General features: G+C 36.0%; 9 protein-coding genes and 3 non-coding genes across 12 annotated transcripts; 6 read left to right on the top strand and 6 right to left on the bottom strand.

The window, feature by feature from the left end:
• Positions 1-13: 13 nt before the first annotated feature.
• Positions 14-1,213, bottom strand: TAZ1 (lysophosphatidylcholine acyltransferase; the record flags this gene model as incomplete). Its single annotated transcript, XM_003956040.1, has 1 exon — positions 14-1,213. The coding sequence occupies one exon, from the start codon at positions 1,211-1,213 to the stop codon at positions 14-16; it is 1,200 nt and encodes a 399-aa protein (XP_003956089.1).
• A 340-nt stretch (positions 1,214-1,553) lies between these two features.
• Positions 1,554-2,444, top strand: LOA1 (lysophosphatidic acid acyltransferase LOA1; the record flags this gene model as incomplete). The annotated part of the gene is made up of 1 exon (XM_003956039.1): positions 1,554-2,444. One exon carries the CDS (start codon positions 1,554-1,556, stop codon positions 2,442-2,444), a length of 891 nt encoding a protein of 296 aa, XP_003956088.1.
• Positions 2,445-3,308: 864 nt separating this feature from the next.
• MEP3 (ammonium permease MEP3) lies at positions 3,309-4,808 on the top strand (the record flags this gene model as incomplete). The annotated part of the gene is made up of 1 exon (XM_003956038.1): positions 3,309-4,808. One exon carries the CDS (start codon positions 3,309-3,311, stop codon positions 4,806-4,808), a length of 1,500 nt encoding a protein of 499 aa, XP_003956087.1.
• Positions 4,809-5,067: 259 nt separating this feature from the next.
• Positions 5,068-5,141, bottom strand: KAFR0Btrna6N. Its single transcript has one exon. It is a non-coding gene; the product is annotated as a tRNA-Asn (tRNA).
• Positions 5,142-6,887: 1,746 nt separating this feature from the next.
• On the bottom strand, positions 6,888-8,258 carry KAFR0B06550 (S8 family peptidase; the record flags this gene model as incomplete). Its single annotated transcript, XM_003956037.1, has 1 exon — positions 6,888-8,258. One exon carries the CDS (start codon positions 8,256-8,258, stop codon positions 6,888-6,890), a length of 1,371 nt encoding a protein of 456 aa, XP_003956086.1.
• Positions 8,259-8,892: 634 nt separating this feature from the next.
• Positions 8,893-9,768, top strand: KAFR0B06540 (uncharacterized protein; the record flags this gene model as incomplete). The annotated part of the gene is made up of 1 exon (XM_003956036.1): positions 8,893-9,768. One exon carries the CDS (start codon positions 8,893-8,895, stop codon positions 9,766-9,768), a length of 876 nt encoding a protein of 291 aa, XP_003956085.1.
• Positions 9,769-10,426: 658 nt separating this feature from the next.
• Positions 10,427-10,499, top strand: KAFR0Btrna9R. Its single transcript has one exon. It is a non-coding gene; the product is annotated as a tRNA-Arg (tRNA).
• Positions 10,500-11,116: 617 nt separating this feature from the next.
• Positions 11,117-12,733, bottom strand: KAFR0B06530 (pepsin-like aspartic protease; the record flags this gene model as incomplete). The annotated part of the gene is made up of 1 exon (XM_003956035.1): positions 11,117-12,733. One exon carries the CDS (start codon positions 12,731-12,733, stop codon positions 11,117-11,119), a length of 1,617 nt encoding a protein of 538 aa, XP_003956084.1.
• Positions 12,734-13,838: 1,105 nt separating this feature from the next.
• On the top strand, positions 13,839-13,911 carry KAFR0Btrna6A. Its single transcript has one exon. It is a non-coding gene; the product is annotated as a tRNA-Ala (tRNA).
• A 265-nt stretch (positions 13,912-14,176) lies between these two features.
• On the bottom strand, positions 14,177-15,664 carry FUM1 (fumarase FUM1; the record flags this gene model as incomplete). The annotated part of the gene is made up of 1 exon (XM_003956034.1): positions 14,177-15,664. The coding sequence occupies one exon, from the start codon at positions 15,662-15,664 to the stop codon at positions 14,177-14,179; it is 1,488 nt and encodes a 495-aa protein (XP_003956083.1).
• Positions 15,665-16,961: 1,297 nt separating this feature from the next.
• PBI1 (Pbi1p) lies at positions 16,962-18,488 on the top strand (the record flags this gene model as incomplete). The annotated part of the gene is made up of 1 exon (XM_003956033.1): positions 16,962-18,488. One exon carries the CDS (start codon positions 16,962-16,964, stop codon positions 18,486-18,488), a length of 1,527 nt encoding a protein of 508 aa, XP_003956082.1.
• Positions 18,489-18,608: 120 nt separating this feature from the next.
• On the bottom strand, positions 18,609-20,519 carry KEL3 (Kel3p; the record flags this gene model as incomplete). The annotated part of the gene is made up of 1 exon (XM_003956032.1): positions 18,609-20,519. The coding sequence occupies one exon, from the start codon at positions 20,517-20,519 to the stop codon at positions 18,609-18,611; it is 1,911 nt and encodes a 636-aa protein (XP_003956081.1).
• Between the last annotated feature and the right edge of the window lie 22 nt (positions 20,520-20,541).

The following is a 20,541-nucleotide window of genomic DNA, read 5'->3' as shown; positions in this document are numbered from 1 at the left end:
ATTTTAAATATTTTTAATTATTCTTTTTATCGTCAGAGTCAGTTACGTAGGTACTACCGTCACTTTCAGTCGTACCATCGCTATTAACAATATCGTCATCATCACTATTATTAATCTTGAGTTGATTTTCATTTAAAAATTTTTGTAGCCTTCTAATGGCCCAATTTTCTCCAATGAATTCAACGTCAGGATCAGAGCTGCCTTCAGTCTTTGTAAAAATTTTCCACCACTCGGGTCTACCGAACCTGAGGTCTTCCATGGGTAAAAATCTTTTATGATGACGGATATTTGCGACATGCAATCTCAATTCAGAAGCCAATCGACTTCTTAACAGCTTAGCCTCGGTACCATTTTTCAGTTCGTCAGTTAAGTCAGTTTCTTGTTCTGCATGAGTTGCAATTATTAAATCCATCCATTTACTTCTATAAGAGTCTATAACTTCATCATCTATTGGTTTACCAACGGTAATATTGATTTCTGTACCGATTGCATTATAAAGATTTTTTAAAAGAGACTGATCTTCCTTATCTTCTGGAGCTAATTTTTCGAATCCTGTGGTGAAAATTGGTACGACAATTGGTGGTTTAGTTGGTTCAAGAATCATTCTTGTCATGCCCCATTTGAAATATCTCATTGAATTTGCATAGGGTGGATGTAATTGTAGGACGAAGCCTTCAGGATAGATATGAACCCATGATGGTTTGTTACGTATTATCGGGGGATTATAATTTTCATCTTGAAACAATTTGGAGATGGTATCATCGGGAGATAATAATCTAATTGCAGCATCGATTGAACCTTGAAATGGTCCGACACCAAACCGTTCAGTGGAGAGTACCTGACCCAGGGAGAAAAAAGTTGACAATGCTTTATTAGCAAAACAAATATTATTTGCACCGAGACACCATCTCATGTTTGATAAATTTGAGTAAGTTTTCATGGGGAAACAAGCCCATAGTAAAGGGTCGTCTAACGTTGACATGTGATTCATTATAGTGATGATTCCTCTATTTTCATCTTTCGCTCTCTTCATAGCATTTTCTAAATGATCAAAATCGTTCAACTTGACGTTATAAAACGTTTTTAATATCATTTTAGATACACAAAGTACCAATATATTAGTGCTGAATGATAAAAATCGCCAAAACGGACTTCTTCTAGGGTACTCAGCTAGAAAGTCATCTCCTCGTTTGTACACATCAGTGAATACCATTGTGATTCGATGCTACTATCGCGACAGTTTGTTTATGAATACATCCAATGGTAACTGACTAACTTTTCACCATTTATATATATATATATATATATATATATAAAAAACGGCAGTAGCTTTAGTGAAATTTTTGATCCGACCACTATAAAGAAAGAAACGGTCAGCTCGAAAAGCAACGTGGGGAAACGATAAAAGAAGAATGCGTGGTCACGTGCTTATTACCCGGATTATAGATGCTGGAAAAAAAATTTGGTAGTGCTTGAAATAAGCAGGCGGGTGGTGGTGATAAGAGTATGGATGGAAGTGATTTTTGGTAAGAAACGTAGACAGCAGTAGACACATGGAGAAGTTTACTAATTGGAGAGACAAGGGGACTGGAATTGGACCATTTTTGCCACCACGTAGTCCGAAAGGTGGGAGCATAATGATGGATTATGTGTTCATAGTGTATGGGATAATTAAGAGTGTGTTGTTATTACCCTTGGTGTTAGGTAATCTTGTTGTAGATTCCATATACATGTGGGAAATAATACTGAGTGTTCTGTTTGGAAGTGGATGTAAGATTGATTTGATGGTAGATGGGAGAAAATTGAAGAGACAGAATGAACAGAAGGGTAACATTTTAAGTAAAGGTGTGATATACATGGTAAATTTTACATCAATTATTGATGCTATGATTTTGAAAATGATTTGTGGTGGGCAAAATTTTAGAATTTTGGTACCTAATGAAAACGGTAAGTTTTTCCAATTGGGTTTGATAGGACTTGTTAAATTTACTAAGAATGGTTCATTAGACGTTGAAAGATACGGTAATGAAATTTCGAATATTGAAAAAGAATTAGACAAATACATATGGTTTATGTTCCCTGAGGGGACCACATCGAATGGTAAGAGTGTCTTACCATTTGTGGTAACGAGTGCAAACTTAAACGAAGTTATCTATGGCGATGATGAGATGAAACCAGTCAAGGTTTCTAGTATTAGAATCAAAGTTAATCAGTCATTGACGACGCCATTGAGAGTGTCTCTATGGAGTTTGATCAAAAATTTATTTACGAAGAAGATTAGTGTCAAATGTAACGTTCATAAAGTGGTTATATTGGATAGAGATGGCGTTAGTCTTGATACAATAAGAGTCCAGTTGAACGGCGAAGACAGTTTTAAATTGGTGTCAAAATCTTTAAACATTGACTCCAAAAGAAGATTTGTCGAAGAGTATTTCCGGAAGTAGGATATTAATAAATTTTCTGTATGTAAATATTTACCGTTTTTTCAATGAGACTCTTTTCGGGCAGCACGGCACTTTTTTGACAGCCTACATATAAAAGAAGCACGTGCCATCATAGTATGGTGAATATATATATATATATGTATATACATATATATATATATCACCAAGATTAGTGGGGGAACCATTCAAGTAAAAAAGAGATGTCTATTACCCCCCCCCATTAGAGTACTCTCATTTACAACATGCCATTGTGGATCTTCTTAGAATCCCAGTGGTCACTTGTGCTTTCTCCGGTAACGGACTTGCTTTTCATGAGAGAACCCTGAGAAACAGCCGGAGAAGTCCCGGTGGATAACTACCGTTTACTGTCACTTTAGGTTACCCGGAATAATCTACAATGAGCAAAAAAGAAAAAAAAAAAGAGCCTTCTTCCTTTTTTCACTTATCTTTTATTTGCTTATCTTATCAATATTTTCGAAAACAAATTCTTCTCTGTTTGGCCAATTCGCAGAGATTAACAATTTTTCTTCTTCTTATCTTATGGAAGGACCACAGCATAAAGAGAAGCAGTAGAAGGAGAGAAACAGACAATCCCTCGAGCCTTCTTTCGTAAAATGGAGTACACATTCCAAAAGTCCAGAATTGCGATATTTTGCGCAGCGTTTAATTCATCCTGTTTATACCACTATTTATTTCCTTCAAGGCTTATCTCTCTGGAAAGGTGATTCATATATATATATATATATATCAATAATAGCTACTTGATCTTGGATTTTCTTGTTTCTTAGTCATTAACCCCATATTACCCAATCCTTATTACCATCCATCTTTCAATAAATGAAATACTACATCTTATAATTAATTATGAGTAGTATAGAAGATGGTTACCTATGGAATGAAACGTACGATGGAGCAACCGTAGGATTCATCATTCTCTCGGCAAGTATGGTCTATTTTATGGTCATCGGTCTCGCTTTACTATATTCTGGTCTAGCAAGACGTAAAAGTGCGTTATCTTTGATATGGGTAGTGCTAATGTCAACTCTAGTAGGAATGCTACAATGGTATTTTTGGGGTTATTCATTGGCTCTGTCAAAGACCGCAACAAATAATAAATTCATTGGAGATTTAAATTCTTTCGGTTTCAGAAACGTCTACGGTAAATCAAATGACTCTTCAACATACCCTGAAATTGCATACGCTTTCTTTCAAATGATGTTCATGTGCGTTACTTTAAGTATTGTATCGGGCGCAACCGCTGAAAGAGGCACTCTATTCCCTCATATGATCTTTATATTCCTTTTCGCTACGTTAGTATACTGTCCAATCTGTTATTGGATTTGGTCTCCAGGAGGTTGGGCTTATCAATGGGGTGTTCTAGATTGGGCGGGCGGTTTCTTAGAAATTGTCAGCGCAATGGGCGGTTTTGTTTATTCATATTTTCTTGGTAGAAGAAGAGAAAATTTATTAATCAATTTTAGACCACATAATGTATCAATGGTCACTCTGGGAACTGGTATACTTTATTTCGGTTGGTTAATGTTCAATGCAGGTTCCGCCCTGACTCCAGATCTAAGAGCTGCCTACGCTTTCGCCAATACTAATCTAAGTGCTGTTTCAAGTGGGATGACCTGGTGTCTCTTAGATTATAGATCGGAGAAAAAATGGTCTACCGTGGGTCTTTGTTCCGGTATAATCTGTGGGTTAGTAGCTGCAACTCCATCAAGTGGTTGTATCACCCTATATGCATCCCTCGTACAAGGCATCGTCACCGGGTTTGTTTGTAATTATGCAACGAAGATCAAATATTATTTCAAAGTAGATGATGCAATGGATATATTGGCAGAACATGGAATCGCCGGTGTCATCGGCTTACTTTTCAATGCTATCTTATCCGCAGATTGGGTCATTGGAATGGATGGCTCAACAAGACATAAAGGTGGATGGCTTACTCATAATTATAAGCAAATGTATAAACAAATTGCTTACATCGCCGCAGTCATAGGTTATTCCGTAGTTGTATCTGCAATTATTTGTTTCATCTTAGACAATATCCCATGGTTAAAACTAAGAGTTAGTGAAGATGCTGAAGCAAGAGGTTTAGATGAAAATCAAATTGGTGAATTCGCTTACGATTACGTCGAAGTTAGAAGAGATTATTACGAGTGGGGGGTTGACACCGATTATAGACACTCAAATTACGACGATGTCAATGCACAAACGGAACAAAATTCAAATCATCAACTACAAAATCTAGCTTCTTCTTCTTTATCTCCCATTAACGATGACTCCACCATAAGTAATCATACATTAGACTCTTCTTCAACGTCAAGTACAACACATAGATTGAACGAAGAGAAATGAAAAAAAAACAAACATTCCTGCGGTAAATTCACTGTGTCACTTTTTTTCTCAATTCTCGAACTGTCGTCCCCCTCATGAAACTTTTGCATTTAATAGAAATCATTTTTATTTATATATATTTATTTAATACTTTATATTCGCATCATAATCAAAAACAAAACCATAACGGACTATTATGTCTGAGGACATCATTCCGTGATACACTTTTGAAGAGTCGATTACATTCAAAACAAAAAAAATAGGCAGAAAAAAAATGAATCGACCCCAGTGAGGATTGAACTCACGATCTTGCGATTAACAGTCGCACGCCTTAACCAGCTTGGCCATGGAGTCTCTTTATTGATGAAATTTTTGTAAATGTTTGTTACCATATATCATTTGCGCTACATGCTATCCAAATTAATCTAATTCAACCAAATTGCTGTCGGGAAAATTCCAGAAACACCACAGTATCATGTAATAGTATTCTATCCATGTCAGCTGTTCAACTAGGGGCGGGCCGTGATCCAAAGGAAGATCGGCGGTTGTTTTATCTATCTCAACGTTGTTTTTCTTGCTCATAATGTGATAGGTCAAACAATTATGTAAATGAAATCTTACTTATCAGTGTGCTGGAAATGACATTATACTGACATTTCAATGTTCTGATAGTTAGAATGACAAATTTAAAATGTTCTAGAAGAATTCAATTACAAAATAATGAGGTAATATGAGAAACAGTAAATTTATCGGTAGTAAAAATTACATTTTTAATATGGTAATGTGATAAATCGATGAATTTATCGGCAGTAAATATTAGAGAATATTACAAATATGATTATAGAACATGGAAAAATGTTACAAAGCAAAATATGTTGGAAATTGTATAAATACTCAGGTGAACACTGAAGTTTGATCAAAGTTTGTCACACTGTATATTATTTATTGTATATTTTATTTTATATATAACCAGTGCATTATTTGGTAAAAACACTGATTAATAAGAATTATTTTAATTATTTGACTGACATCCACAACATGAACAACATTAACGATAATAATATACAAGAGACATCCTCTGATCTCCCTTCACGTCACAGTGGATATACCAAACAATGCACTCACTACACGTAATTCAATTCTTCCAAAATTTTGAAATTGTCTTACTAACAAACCATTAAAATGTCGGTATAATGTTACTTCGAGCAGACGTACGTTTAGGGACTTCAGGTACAGAAAGATCTAATTCACGGTAGACAAGTGGATTAATTAGGAAATTCTTGTTTTCAAAATAAACAAAGAACAATTAATTGACATTTTCCATTCTTGAGCAATGAAGCTCAGCTAATAATTTTATAAAAGGAAAAGAACGAAATTGAAAAAGATCTCTCATTGACGTATCGAGGCAACTTTCTACCAGTTAGGTATATTTCTGAATGAAACAATTCCCCTCTTAAGCACTTCTACTAATTTTTCAAATTATGACAATCAAATAATGTTACCGGTGAGTTTGCTTTATTTAATTATCAAAGCAACGCTCTGGATAGTCGGATTAGCTGGAAACTTTTTTAGTATAGCTACATATATTTTACTATTATATGTTATATGCGCCAAGTTTGTGACACATCAGTAAATTTTCATTCACTTTCATTCATCAGTAAAACACCTTCCTACCATTATTATTACTTGTCCCAATGTTCGTCCAAAAAATCGAGTACTATTGATCGAGCAGGCAATTTCGGTTCTTATATAAGAAGAACATGCTATAAGTCCGCAAAAAAATGACGGTTCTTCAACAGCGCTTTTCAAAAAGTGTTTCAAATTACCTTTATCAAAGATGGTTCGAGTCTATCCGGTCAGGAACGACAGACTAAATACGAAAGAAGGTCGTTAACGCATTTCTTTAAAAGAACACCGCATGTCTTTTCATCCTTTCTGGAGAATATGTGTCTTACTTTCTTGGGTATTACATTATTGTTCGAATCCAACACAGGAGCAGCTGAAGCTAGAATATGCTATTACTAGTTTTATTTCCCTCTTTTCAGGAAGGCCAGGGATAAAGAGCAGTTAAATTTTATGTGTGTAAGATGTGATAATGTCTCAATAATCCTTCCAAAAATGGCTCAAATTCCTTCCAGCACCGTTATAAATAACAATGTTTGGTGTGTTTTCAGGCAGCTCATACAGTACATCTTTCGAGCCGAATGCAACGATTTTTTCCTTTAGTTTACTGGGGGTCATTTCTCCGGTGAAGTACCCACTATCTTTGTCTGGCTGTAGAGATAAATAGTATGCTATTAACCCTGCGGTATATGGTGCTGCGGCAGAAGTTCCTGACAAGCTTAACGTTGCATTATCAGAGCCAATATAAGTGGACATTACATTCATACCTGGCGCAAATACATCAACACACTCCCCCCAATTTGAAAAAAAAGCTCTTTCATCACTAAAAATCGATGCGCCCACAGTAATTGCTCGACGAGCATCGGCTGGAGAAGTATAGCATGCATCCATATTCTCATTACCTGCCGCAACTGCAAAATGTATATTTTCACTTATGGCAGCGTCAATAGCTAGTACCAGAGCTGGTGATTTGGAAGCCCCTAATGACAGATTCACCACGGACCCTTTACTATAATTTTTATTTTTCGAATGATCGTCAACAACAAATTCAATTCCCTTGAGCACATCGGACATATCACCTTCTCCGTTACTTCTTAAGACTTTGACGGCGACTACTTCGCAAGTTTTGGCAACTCCAAACTTATCAGACGCAATAATACCAGCAACGTGCGTTCCATGACCGCTATTATCTTCATCAACATCATTAGGCACAATTGTTTTGCCCCAGCGCGCCCTGCCATTAAATTGCTCGTGTGAAATCATAATGCCAGTATCAAGAACGTATGCGGTAACATTCCCGGAAGTAGCATCATCATAGTAGTATAATTGATCCTGGCCAATCCTAACTCTTGGTCTCTGTGATATTCTAGAAAGACCCCAAGGTGTATCTTCTTGTATTTTCAGCTTTAGAGCATGTACTTTTGAGTCAGGTTCAATCAGTTGAACTATTGGATCTTGGCGCAAAAGCTGCAAAGTTTCTATTGGACCTCTTAATATATAACCAGAAAGGGTGGTACCAATTTTGAAAATGTTGAGATTTGATTTATGGTCATCCTTTTCATCCCATTCATAGGAATAGGTTTTAATAAAATTCTTGAGTTGTTTGAAATGAAGTTCTTTTTCAGCCATCATAGCACTATTTTTAAAAATAACAATATATTGATCTTTTATTATGTCATTCTGCTTTGCACTCAAGTGTTCCAAGACTTCTGTTCTGGAGAAAGTGCTATCTCTATCTTTTTGGCTTATCGTTTCTATACCCCTACACTGGAATATTTCCGGCAGCAACAATGAAAGACATCCCCCTGTAAGTACAAAAGAGGTGTACCAGAATAAAAGAGGATTCATCATAAAAACTGGGAACGTTAGGCTATTTCGACGCTTTGGACCACTAAAAGTAGTTTCATTCAAAGGATAAATGCTTCTTACAACTTATATAGGATAATTTTCTACATCAAATAATCAGCCTAAAGGATAAAAGAAAGTCCGAGATCTTATAATTTCCAACATGAAAGACGATCGAAGAACACGTTCTTCATATTGATGGAAACTTTACGCTATCTGTACTGGACACAGCGTAAGCACACATAATGTACCCTAATTATATGGGGTATGTCTAGAATTTATATAAGGCTTGATATATTGTAATCACTTGTCCCACTACGAGTCATTAAAGTAACTCGGGTGAAGGCAGAGTAGTAGTTTCTCAAGACATTGTTAAAATACGTTCTTTCCTTCTGAAATATATCTTATTCTGAGCACGTTCCTTTATATATGTTTCTGATGCGTCTCTTTAGATGATATATGAATAAGCCCTTTCATGCTGACGGGAAAAGGCCTTTGTGACACAAACATCTGTATGATACACCATCGTACATTAATTATCCTCGACTTGATTCACAAAAAAGCAAACACAGGAATAAGTATAATGCTAAATAGATAGAGTATCAGCAGAATTAGATACTTGAAGTTATTTTGGATAATGATACACAGTTGCTGTCATCATCATCTTATTTCTCTAAAATCGTGCCCATATTCGAAAAAATTATCTGTCCCATATGACTTGGCAACTGAGAAGTACGTCTGGACAAATATTCATTCTGCTAATTACATGAAATACAACATAGACTTCAACAAACTAAGCTTAAAAGAGTATATGTCAAACAGATTCACTAACAAAATAAGAGATGAAATTAAAAAACACTTAACTGTCCGACCTAGTCTGTCAGAAGGCACAGTAAGCTGCGTTTTGTGGGTGAATCAGTTTCAGCAAATTTTAGAGGCCTTTAACCTGTACAATTTTGCCATATTTCCCTACCCAGCTTATCCAAACATTATTGAAGAGGGGGAGGCATACTTTGTCAGTAAAGTAGTTTTTCCATTAGTCTTCCCTGAAGAATGTGCGAGAGGCCCCAAAGATGGACCCACCGTCAAATATATATCGAAAAACTTTAGGCTACTCATTGGTTCATTATTACCCAGGAAACCATCTCACAGGGTGGAAGAAATTCTTCGTAATCTGGATTTAAGTTCTATTGAGAGCATTTCAAGGCAATACGAGTGTATAGATATTCTCCAAAATATATGTACTACTGTCAAGGTGTCAGAGGAATATAAAGTTATTAGACTCGTGACAGCATTGTCAGAAAAATTCAAATCTTCCATTAAAGGCCTAGCCAGGAAGTGGGAGAAACAAATAGATACTTTGACAATTGAGTTGATTCTCGATGATGTCAAATGCTTGTATCAAACGAATGCTATTCGGAGATATCACGATTGTGATCATGACTCTATTGATGAGCAACCAAGAAAAAGGGCACGTTCACATATAGTACGGAGAAGCACTGAACATGCTTGAAGCTCTTTCAAAGTTTTAGTCCTTTACTTCTATTAATGAATTCCCGACATTAAGATCTCGATAAAAAGTATTATAAAAGATTTCTCTAAATAATTTCCTAATTCAAGACTTCTACAAATTCTTTAGTATTAACATCGTCCGTCAGGCAATTACAAAAGATGCTATTGGACAGTTCGTGCTAGTGATCGCTGTTAGTCTTGAGATATGGCCATTTTGAGCGAGCACAAGTTCTCTATAGTTTTACATACTGTGCACTTTTAAACAAAGCATCACGATGATTCCATGTGCTTGTATTGTCCTTTATTGACTTGGTTATTACAACTAATTCTTAGATCTTGTTTATACTACAATGTCATTGTTTAGAAACTCTTCAAGAGAGGGCAGAGCAACTGTTGATCGCTAAACGCCTCTTCATAATCTGTACTTGATTACAATTAACACCTCAAATATTCGATTGAAATATCTTCTATAATCGAGGTTTAGCTCCATCTAGCCTTGCTTAGCATCATCAGATGTGTAAGACTTGATGAGATGTAGTTATATGCATCATGTTTGTCTTCGAATCATTGGATAGGTCTACGGTACTGAGGAGTGGTCTAGTAGCTCAATACAACTTTATGATAGAGTCTAATTTGATGCTAGCCAACATACAATCTTGTTCCTCGTGGCCCAATGGTCACGGCGTCTGGCTACGAACCAGAAGATTCCAGGTTCGAGTCCTGGCGGGGAAGACTTTTTTAAAGTTAAAATTTTTACTATTTTTTTTATATTTATTGTCACCAACGTCTTGTGTTCAATTATCATGACATATCATCATGGCACAAATACCGAGGTTTAATGCCCTTTGTATGTGAAGGTTTATTATGAGAAGCCCGATACTTTTTTTTTGGTAACCTCTAATTTTTTAGAGGTCACCTAACTAATATATATATATATATATGTATATTAAAGCGTAGACAATGCTATTAACTACCTACTTGAAGTTAATCCCGAATTATTCCACAGAGGACAGCTTGCGAAGTGCACTCAATATATCAAGCGTTCTGGTCGAACGTTTCAAAAGCACATAATCACCAGATTTATGTATTGTTTTTTGGAAGAGTTCATACTGTCCCATAGATATTGGTAGGTGAAACTTATTGTAGGGCATCGATTGTTACTGTCTGTGGTATCTAGTAGATGGGTTGACTGGATACGTACGGAACTTAGAACATAACGCTGAAATTAATTCTGTGAAAATGTTACATATTTAGTCATTTTTAGGGTTCAGATGAATATGAGACGCAAGAGATTTGGGTATATCAATGTCCAGACTTTCATAATTCTACGAAGACTCGAAAGGCTTTTTTTATAGGCCATCAAAAAGGGGGTCCAATATTAAATTGATGATGGGTAGAAAGTAAATTGAAGATAGGATTCGTGGATTTTCTCTATTACCATAGTTCTTTTTGGTTTGCGTGCTTGACGTCGTTGAAGCGTCTGAATTACCCTTATGTGTACTAGTCTGTGTCGAGCTCCTACTGGTTACTGTGGGGAATATATTACCGCCTGTACTAATTGAACTTGGTGTAGCAGTCCAAGTGCTAGAGTAGCCGGGCGCTTTTATGGCACTTGGGACACCACTATTCCCCCTGATAACATCAATATCACTGGTACTATTATCGAATTTAGCCTGTGCCATTGAGATTTGCAAATTTTCCAAGTCATAAACAACATAGGCACTTGCTAAAAAGGTATCACCTAGAATCACACTGTTTTCATCTACTGAGCTGAGACCAAGAATACAAATATCATCCTCTATCTCTAGAATAAAATTGGATAGTGTCCCTTTGATAGTAAACCCCCCAAAATCAAATACTAGATTTGTGTTGGTAGAATTTCTTAAGGAGCAGCTAACGAGATAGCTATCGATTAATGGACTATATCTGCCATTAAGTGAGGATGCAATACTATGAATAATGGTACCCGGTAAAACAGTTAATGAAGTTCCAGAATCTAATATAGCAGCTAATTTTGTCTGTGTTATGGTTGTCTTCTTTGAGCCCGATACGATACCAATTCCTTGTAAGGTAACTGCGAACTCTATTGGATTTGGAAAGCCACGATCTTTATACGTATTTACTAATGGTAGGGTGTAGAGGTTACCAGAATATTTCGAATGGTCAACAGCACCAAACAGTATTGAACCGCTTTCGGCGTCTAATTCATTGAGAAAGAGTGAATAAGAAATTGACTCGGTCAATCCTGCATTCTTCAATACTACAGGAAAATTGGCATATGTGTAAGAATGAGATGAATTACTTCCATTATATGTAGTTTCCAACTGGGTTAATCCAATACCAAGGACACTATTTGAAGAATTTGAGGCATTAGCCACTGCAAACGTCAATCCAGTGACGTTTAATCCATTGATACTCATAACATCTCGTCCCCAAGTGCCAGAGGCGAACGTTGTATCACCGTACTGTATGAAAAAACGGCTATTATTAGAGGACCAGGTACTTGATTTATTAGTGTTGAAAGTCCCGTACTGGGAACAGTTAAATAGCTCTCGTGATGGTACTGTGTCACTGAACGTAGAACCGTTGCAATATGGATTATTAGAACCTGTTACCCATAAATCAGAAGAGCCAGTATCTATCTGCACAGTTACATTTTGTCCAGGGGTGCCAATGAACAGATCCAAAGAATAAAAGCTTTGCTGATTTTTTATTTCTAATTCTTGATAGTCAGAAGAAGCTCTCTTATAGAGTTCGCTTTGTTTGAAATTGAGATTATGTTGTCCTAAATTAATATCTTGCCACTTTTTTGCTATGTCGAAAGAGGTGCCATATAACTTGTTAAATTGAAGGTCTAAGAATCCATTATTATGTTGGCTAAATCTTGATATTTCAGGTAGTACCATATTGCCAAGTGCGGCGGTACTAACGTAAGCAAGAAATAATTGTGAAGTAAAAATCAGCATTTTTCACTTTTAAAAGCAGTTTTTGGATAGAAGTCTGGATGAAGGATGGCGATTGCTTAGTTGGCAGTTTTGAATAACAAAGGTATATATAATATATATATGTATAGAGACAACATATGTATGGCTCGTCGTTTCCCCTATAATCGTCATCAAAGGTCTGTCATCGACCTTTTTTTGATGAAGTAAGACTTGTGCGAGGGTTCCTCAAATGCCGAGGAAGAGAAATCGAAATATTACACTGGCTACGCCTTATTAATGAGGAACGGCTCGATACCAAAGTATTCTGCGAAAATATTGCTCTACCAGATTGATGAAAGAAAAGGTAGGTGCGCAAGATGAAAATAGTTTAGACGGCTCGTTTTAACTGTTTTCTAATGTGACTGACGTAAAGGAAGATTAGAGGATGCCTCTTGTATATTATTATCGTTAATATTGTTCATGTTGTGGATGTCAGTCAAATAATTAAAATAATTCTTACTAATCAGTGGTTATACCAAATAATGCACTGGTTTTCTATACAATAAAATATACAATAAATAATATACATTTTGACAAACTTTGATCAAACTTCAGTGTTCACCTGAGTATTTATACAATTTCCAACATAATTTGAATTATGCCAATTATCATGTTATAGATTTATGAGTCAATACGTTATCGTGTTTATCACACCATAAATATTTCATGTCAACAAACAATCGTGTTTATCACACCATAATTATTTCGTGTCAACAAACAATCGTGTTTATCACACCATAATTATTGTTCATATCTTCTATAACATTCTAAATTAGTCATGCTAACTATCAAAACATTGAAATGTCGGTATATTGCCATTTCCAGCAATTACCTCATTATTTTGTAATTGAATTCTTCTAGAACATTTTAAATTTGTCATTCTAACTATCAGAACATTGAAATGTCAGTATAATGTCATTTCCAGCACAGATAATAAAACAAAACGAATACTAGAAAAATCAAAACATTGAAATGTCAGTATAATGGCATGTCCAGCAGAACTAGAATATGTACAAGGCAAGTTATATTTATCCTATATCTTCGGCCTTTTTAAGTATTGAACTTGTGATGATGGTCAACAAATCACGGGCGTGTGGCGTAGTTGGTAGCGCGCTCCCTTAGCATGGGAGAGGTCTTCGGTTCGATTCCGGACTCGTCCATTATTTTTTAATCATACTTGCCATGCGTTCAATTTACACAAGTGTTTAAAGAACTCTCTGAGAGTGCTTGTTGCATTTGCATCTCTACTTAACTTTTTTTAAACGATACTTTAACTAAATTAGCATAACAAGACAACCGATTTAGATGGTGTTTTTGGACTGACGATAATCTCGATGTCCTGTTATAAACATCAAAGGGGCACCCTTATTTTTTCAATTACTAGTCTAATTACTTATAGATATATAAGGTGGTTAGGTATTTTAATTATTGTTTTGGACCTATCATCTTTTCTGGGATAACCCATTCACTGAATTGTTCCTCAGTTAATAAACCTAATTCTAGGGCTGACTCTTTCAAAGTAATATTCTTATGATGAGCATTCTTAGCAATCTTGGACGCATTATCGTAACCAATGTATGGATTCAATGCAGTCACGAGCATTAAAGATTTATTTAGATTTTCGGTTATGTTCTCCCTATTTGCCTTCAAGCCATCGATGCAATGGACTCTAAATGAGTAAGATGCATCAGTTAACAATCTTATAGAGGACAGAAGATTGGAGATAAGTAATGGTTTATAAACATTCAATTCGAACTGACCTTGAGAACCAGCAAAAGTGATAGTAGAGTGATTACCCATTACCTGAATACATACTTGGGTCATTGCCTCATTCTGAGTCGGATTAACTTTTCCTGGCATAATTGAAGAACCAGGCTCATTTTCTGGAAGACTTAGCTCACCATAACCGCAACGTGGACCGGAACCTAAGTATCTAATATCTTGCGCAATCTTGAAAAGTGAGCATGCTAAAGTATTCAAAGCACCGCTTACCTCCACTATAGCGTCATGTGCAGCTAAGGCTTCAAATTTATTTGGGGCAGTTTCAAAGTTTATGCCAGTTTCTTCCGAAATTTGCTCTGCTATTAATTTGTCGAAACCAGCTTTAGTGTTTAGACCAGTACCAACCGCAGTACCACCTTGAGCTAAAAATTTTAGATGGTATAGAGCAGTCTCAATTCTTCTAATACCATTGGTCATTTGTTGGACGTAACCACTAAATTCTTGACCCAATGTCAATGGTGTAGCATCTTGTAAGTGAGTTCTACCAATTTTTACAATATCATTGAATTCATTTGATTTTTTATCCAAAGAATTTTTCAAACTATTCAGTTCAGGTAATAATTTCCTTGTAATTTCTAGCATGGCTGCAATGTGCATTACAGTTGGGAAAGTATCGTTTGATGATTGTGATTGGTTAACATGATTATTTGGGTGGACCGTTTTAGAACCTAATTTTCCACCCATTAACTCAATAGCTCTGTTTGAGATAACTTCGTTTGCGTTCATATTAGATTGTGTTCCTGAACCTGTTTGGAAAACAACTAATGGGAAATGATCATTCAATTTGCCTTGAGACACTTCATCGGCAGCAATTATGATATTTTTAGCCAATTCAGAATCTAAAGTACCTAGTCTTTCATTGACAATAGCAGCAGATTTTTTCAAAATACCAAACGCTTCAATAATTGGAATTGGTATCTTTTCTCTCTCTCCACCTATCTTGAAATTCTGTAATGATCTTTGAGTTTGAGCACCCCAATATTTATCATTAGGCACATTAATTTCACCGAATGAGTCAGTTTCGGCCCTGAAGCTGGATTTAATGCTTGACATTGTATAGAATCTTGATGTATAGGAAGTCAATTTCACCAAATGTACTATAGATCCTTTCGAAGAGATATTAATCATCATAGTGTGAATATATATATATTTAAGGCACCTTTCAGTATCTGTTACAAAAAAAAAAATTTTCGGAAGTCGCCGAGAAAGTACTTTTTAACCTAATATTAGTTGTAGGTAATCAATTGACTGATATTTAACCGAGGTTAGATTATAGTCTCAAAAAGGATGCAAGTATGTAAGATACAGAGCAATTGCTTAAAATCAATAAAATTCTAGATGTATCCTAGCTGAACTGGGATTTTCTTTATGAAAAAAGTAGGGGGGTCAGAAGGACTCTACCAATGCAATATACCTATTAAATCTAGTTGGTTTCAATCTGAAAACAGGTCAAATGGTTGAAAATGCTGGTTCCTGCCTATTAGAAAAAGTGTATACTTGCTAATTTACAGCTTGGACCATGATGTTTGCTATATATAGTCTTGTTTCGAAGCCGCCAACCCAATACCCGCTCCGTTTTCTCGGGCGTCTTACACAGCTTTACTTCTCTTAGAGATTTGATTTGTTGATTCATGTAAGGAGGAGTACGCATCAATGGGTGAATAGGACCCTCAATCGTAAGCTAATAGGCAAGCTTTTTCACTTTAGTAGTATTGACATGACGCACGTGTGTGAAACAAACACGCTTTGTGTATCCTCATGGGTCCATACAACCACCCATGTATAGGCGAATATACGTATGGCAATCTAGTACGACTTAATACATCTACATGAAGATCGTCCCTTTGCCAACCACCCTGCCAAGTGCATTTACACTTTAGGATCATCCACCGTTGCATCAGTCGAAAAGTAACTAGAAATAGTTTTTCATCACGTGCAATTCTTTTTGCCCTTCCATTCAACTTCCCCCTCCAATGACGAGATGGCAACAAGCAGAGCGGTCTCCTATCTGAGCTTCAAAGAAAGAGGGAAAAAAGGGAACGGCTGAGCCTACACATCTCGTTCTTAAAGAGACATGTCGCTCGTTCCCCGCGTAGCTCGTTCCGAATCGTAGGCAGATGAACCAGTTTACTGAATCAGACCCCGCCCGTACGCTCACCAAGGCCGTTCCTCCTCGTTTATTCTTGGTAATATTATTAGCATGTCACATTAGATTCTGAGAATGGAATTGCAAGATACTGACCATCAAATATGTTCAATGCATGAGCCACCTCATATTCTAGATACGCTTGTTTACGACAGTTTAAATCCAAAGGGGTAATTTCAGTTATATTGGCATATTGGCATATATATATATTGGCGATGTAGCGATCTGCTCTTTCTTGTTCTATCATTTCTTAATCAACACAAAACATAAAGACCTAAAATAATGACACTAAGGACCTTATCTAGTTACGAAAGAAAAATTCTAGATGAAACGATACGTCGAGAAAGAAACGGCGTCATTTTCACAGCCTCCTATTCTGCTTCCTCTGAAGAGTGGGGCGATGATACTACTTTACTGACTTTGAAAGATTCAAGACCTACTATCGCCATTCTTACCAAAGCAATCCAGAGGTTGATATCCAGGCATGTGGAATTATTCACTACAATCAATGAAAATTATGAATTTGAGATCCTAAAATCTATTAAAAAAGATGATATATTGAATATACTAGAATTCGATAGTTATAAAGACGAAAAGATAAATTGTCACAACGGTTGTCCGCCATATTTATTAAGGCATATTTTTGATAATAATCGATTTGTCCCTGGGTCGAAAAAGCCATTATGGTCCTTACATATCATCGATGAATCACTTGTCATATTTCATGGTCAGGATATGTTATTTGATATTTTTTCTGCCGCTAATTTCCACAAATTGCTTCTAAAAGAAACAAATATTGTTGCCAATGAGCCTTTGGACTCATCAGAGAGTGATATTATATTCTCTTTAGAGAATTCTATCAAGAAAATAAATAATTTAAAGCTTTCTAAATCGATATATGATAATCCTAGGATTCATTTACCTGCTACGTCACCAGATTTATTCAATTTACAAACACAATCCTTCTTCAAATCAGTTTTCCATAGTACTGTGAAGAAACCAATCCATTATTTGGTAGCTAATGTTAGAACAAAGGAAGTTACCTCGGACAATACATTGTCAAGGGTCACGACCGTTCAAAAATATACAGATATCTTTGATTATAACACAACATTGAACAATACCACTGTTTTCGGCAAGATAACAAGACAAAGATATGAATATCTCAATTCCTTAATCACAAATCAACGCATATGTTTCAAATCTTTCATGGTGGGAATTATCATGCTATGTTTAAAGCCATCTATTGAAAACTTTGAAGGTTCTATGAAATTTTCTATAGTGATAAATCTAAGGCCATTTTTGAAAGAATCTAATATTGAATTTGGACTTTTTTATAAAGATGTCCTAATTGATGTACCCTTGTCTTTGATCGATGACAACGCAGTAATGTTGAGTGGTTATAGAGATTTTAGCGACAACGATCCAGATTTAACAGAAAAAATACTAGAATTTCAATTCAAACGAGTCACTTCCCTTGTTAAAGATCTCATTGAAAGGAGAATATCGAAGTTTTCTACGATGGGCTTCAATGATGATGATATTAGACAAATGAAATATGGTAAACCGGCTGAGGACACCAAGATAATAAGGCTCTTTGATACTTCAGAAGTTAGCCTAGGTAGTGGCAAGAGGGACGGAAAGTATATTCTGCATAATACAAACTTCACCAAAAGCCTTCGAAAAAATGATTTCTTTTCAGTATCATATACTCTCTGCGATAACTCAGGATTGAACCTCTGCCTCCAATTTCCTGATGATTGTGACATGGAAGCATTTGTCGAGTGTTTTCAATCTTTTATTGAATAGGATGCGTTTGAACTCTATACGGTACATATAAAAAAGAAGTATATATATAATTAATGATTCAGACTTCTTCTAAGGATAAAAAATGTTTGTTTTCTCTATAAATGCATATCATTTACAAAATTATCTTCTCTTTGAAACAGCTTTAGAAGTATCTCTTTCAACAACATCCCCAACAACGCCGATTTCTTCAAGTTTATCTTCTTCGATAGAAATTTGGTCACGTCTTTCCCACCAACGATCCTGACATAATTCAAATGATTTTTGCTTTAAAAGTTTACCCCTAGTATGACGATTATTTGAGATCGCCCACTCCAAAAAGGCAGGACCTTCACGTAGATAAAATGCTCTTAATGATTCAAATGCCTTTGGATGTGGTAGCCATGGACGAGGATCTGGAATTTCCATTTCAGGATATTCTTCTTCTTCTTCTTCTTTCTCGTCTTCAACATCTTCTGCGATAAGCTTAGTATCTTCGACTTCTTCTTCACCATCTTCTTCATCTTCTTCGAAATCATCCTCGTCTTCGTCTTCAGAGCCTTGTTCACCCAGTTCTTTTGCGGTTTCTATCTCATTCAAATCTTCCCAATACACGTTCACGCCATCAAGTTTATTCAAATCAATGCTATAAAAGGAATCAATAGAATAATCAATTTCCCCAAATTCCCATGCACCACCATATATGTACAGCATATCGTCGATAACAGTGGTAGTGGCATTGAATCTCGGATGGGGAAGTTGTGTCACAGTTTTAATATCAATTTTATTTTTTTGTTCTTCGTCATCTTCATCATCACTTCCAAAGATGTCACTACTTTCTTCTTCTTCTTCATCATCAGGTTTCAGATTATTTTTCTCAAGAATTTGATTTAACAAGTCTTGTAATTCCCTTTCTTTTTCCTTGGAGCTTTTGTTCTTTGTTGATGAAATAGTTTTTGTCGCATTTGATCTTTTCTTCAAAGTTACGTTGAACCATCTATTCGATTCAATATTATAAGTGAAAAGGTCGTTGTAAAAGATAGATTCCAAGCTTTCTTCAGTTTCATCAAAATCGTAGACACCACCAAATAGGATACCTCTACCCTTATGATAAGCCATGGAACAACCTACTCTGGGGCTTGGTTGAAAACCTTGCTTTCTTCTACGTTCCCATCTAATTGCCTCGACATCTGCTTTCATCTTGAGATTCCAACAGCCAGAAAGTAATTTACCCTTCTGTAGGCCCTTTTTAGCCTTGATTTTGCAATAACCACCATACACGATACAGCCTTCACTTGTTGGAATCAAAGAATGTCCTGATCTTGCATCTGGTAAAGTATGATTTTTAGGGAACTCAACTTGTTTCCATTTATAAGTTGTGATGTCAAATAACCAGACATCATTATAGTAGGTGGTAGAATGTCCTAAGTCCTTAAACCCACCGAATAGGATGAAGTAATTTTTCCATGTTGTAATTCTATGGCCAGATCTACCAACTGGTTTGACTTTCCCTTCGATTTTGGTCCATTCTTTTGTCGTTAAATCAAGAATCCACGTATCTGAATAATGGTAAAAAGTCGATTGCTTTGGAGATGAAAATTCACCACCGTTTAAGAGAGCAATACCTGAGGGATGTGCGGCCATTGCTGCCGAAGATCTAGGCATGGGTGAATTCTGAGAAGTAATACGTTTCCATTGGTTGTTATCGGGTGAGAATGTGTAGAGATCGTTGTAGAACTTTGTAGTCTGTAATTCTTTCGAGGTATGTTCACCACCAAATAATAATAATTCCTTTTTGGTTGTACTTGAGATGATCGAACCGTTGTTACGGATAGATGGTTTTTCGACAGATTCAATATTAATCTTTTCATAATTTTCTTGCTCCTTCTTGAAATTCTCAAGGATTTCTTCTATATTACCATCGTCTTCATCGTCAGAATCCAACTTTTGTTGCTTCTTCTGTTGCTTTTGCTGGGACTTGGCTTGGTTTTTCTTATTCTTCAACTCAGCTCTAGCCTTCTTAGCCTCTTTATCTTTCTTACTCTTCTTTGCCATCGGATATCCTGTTATATAACTA

Source organism: Kazachstania africana, chromosome 2 (assembly GCF_000304475.1).
Source record: "Kazachstania africana CBS 2517 chromosome 2, complete genome".
In the NCBI taxonomy this organism is placed as follows: Eukaryota; Fungi; Ascomycota; class Saccharomycetes; order Saccharomycetales; family Saccharomycetaceae; genus Kazachstania; species Kazachstania africana.
Note: the sequence above shows the minus strand (reverse complement) of the source record. Positions and strands in the feature narration are given on the sequence as shown.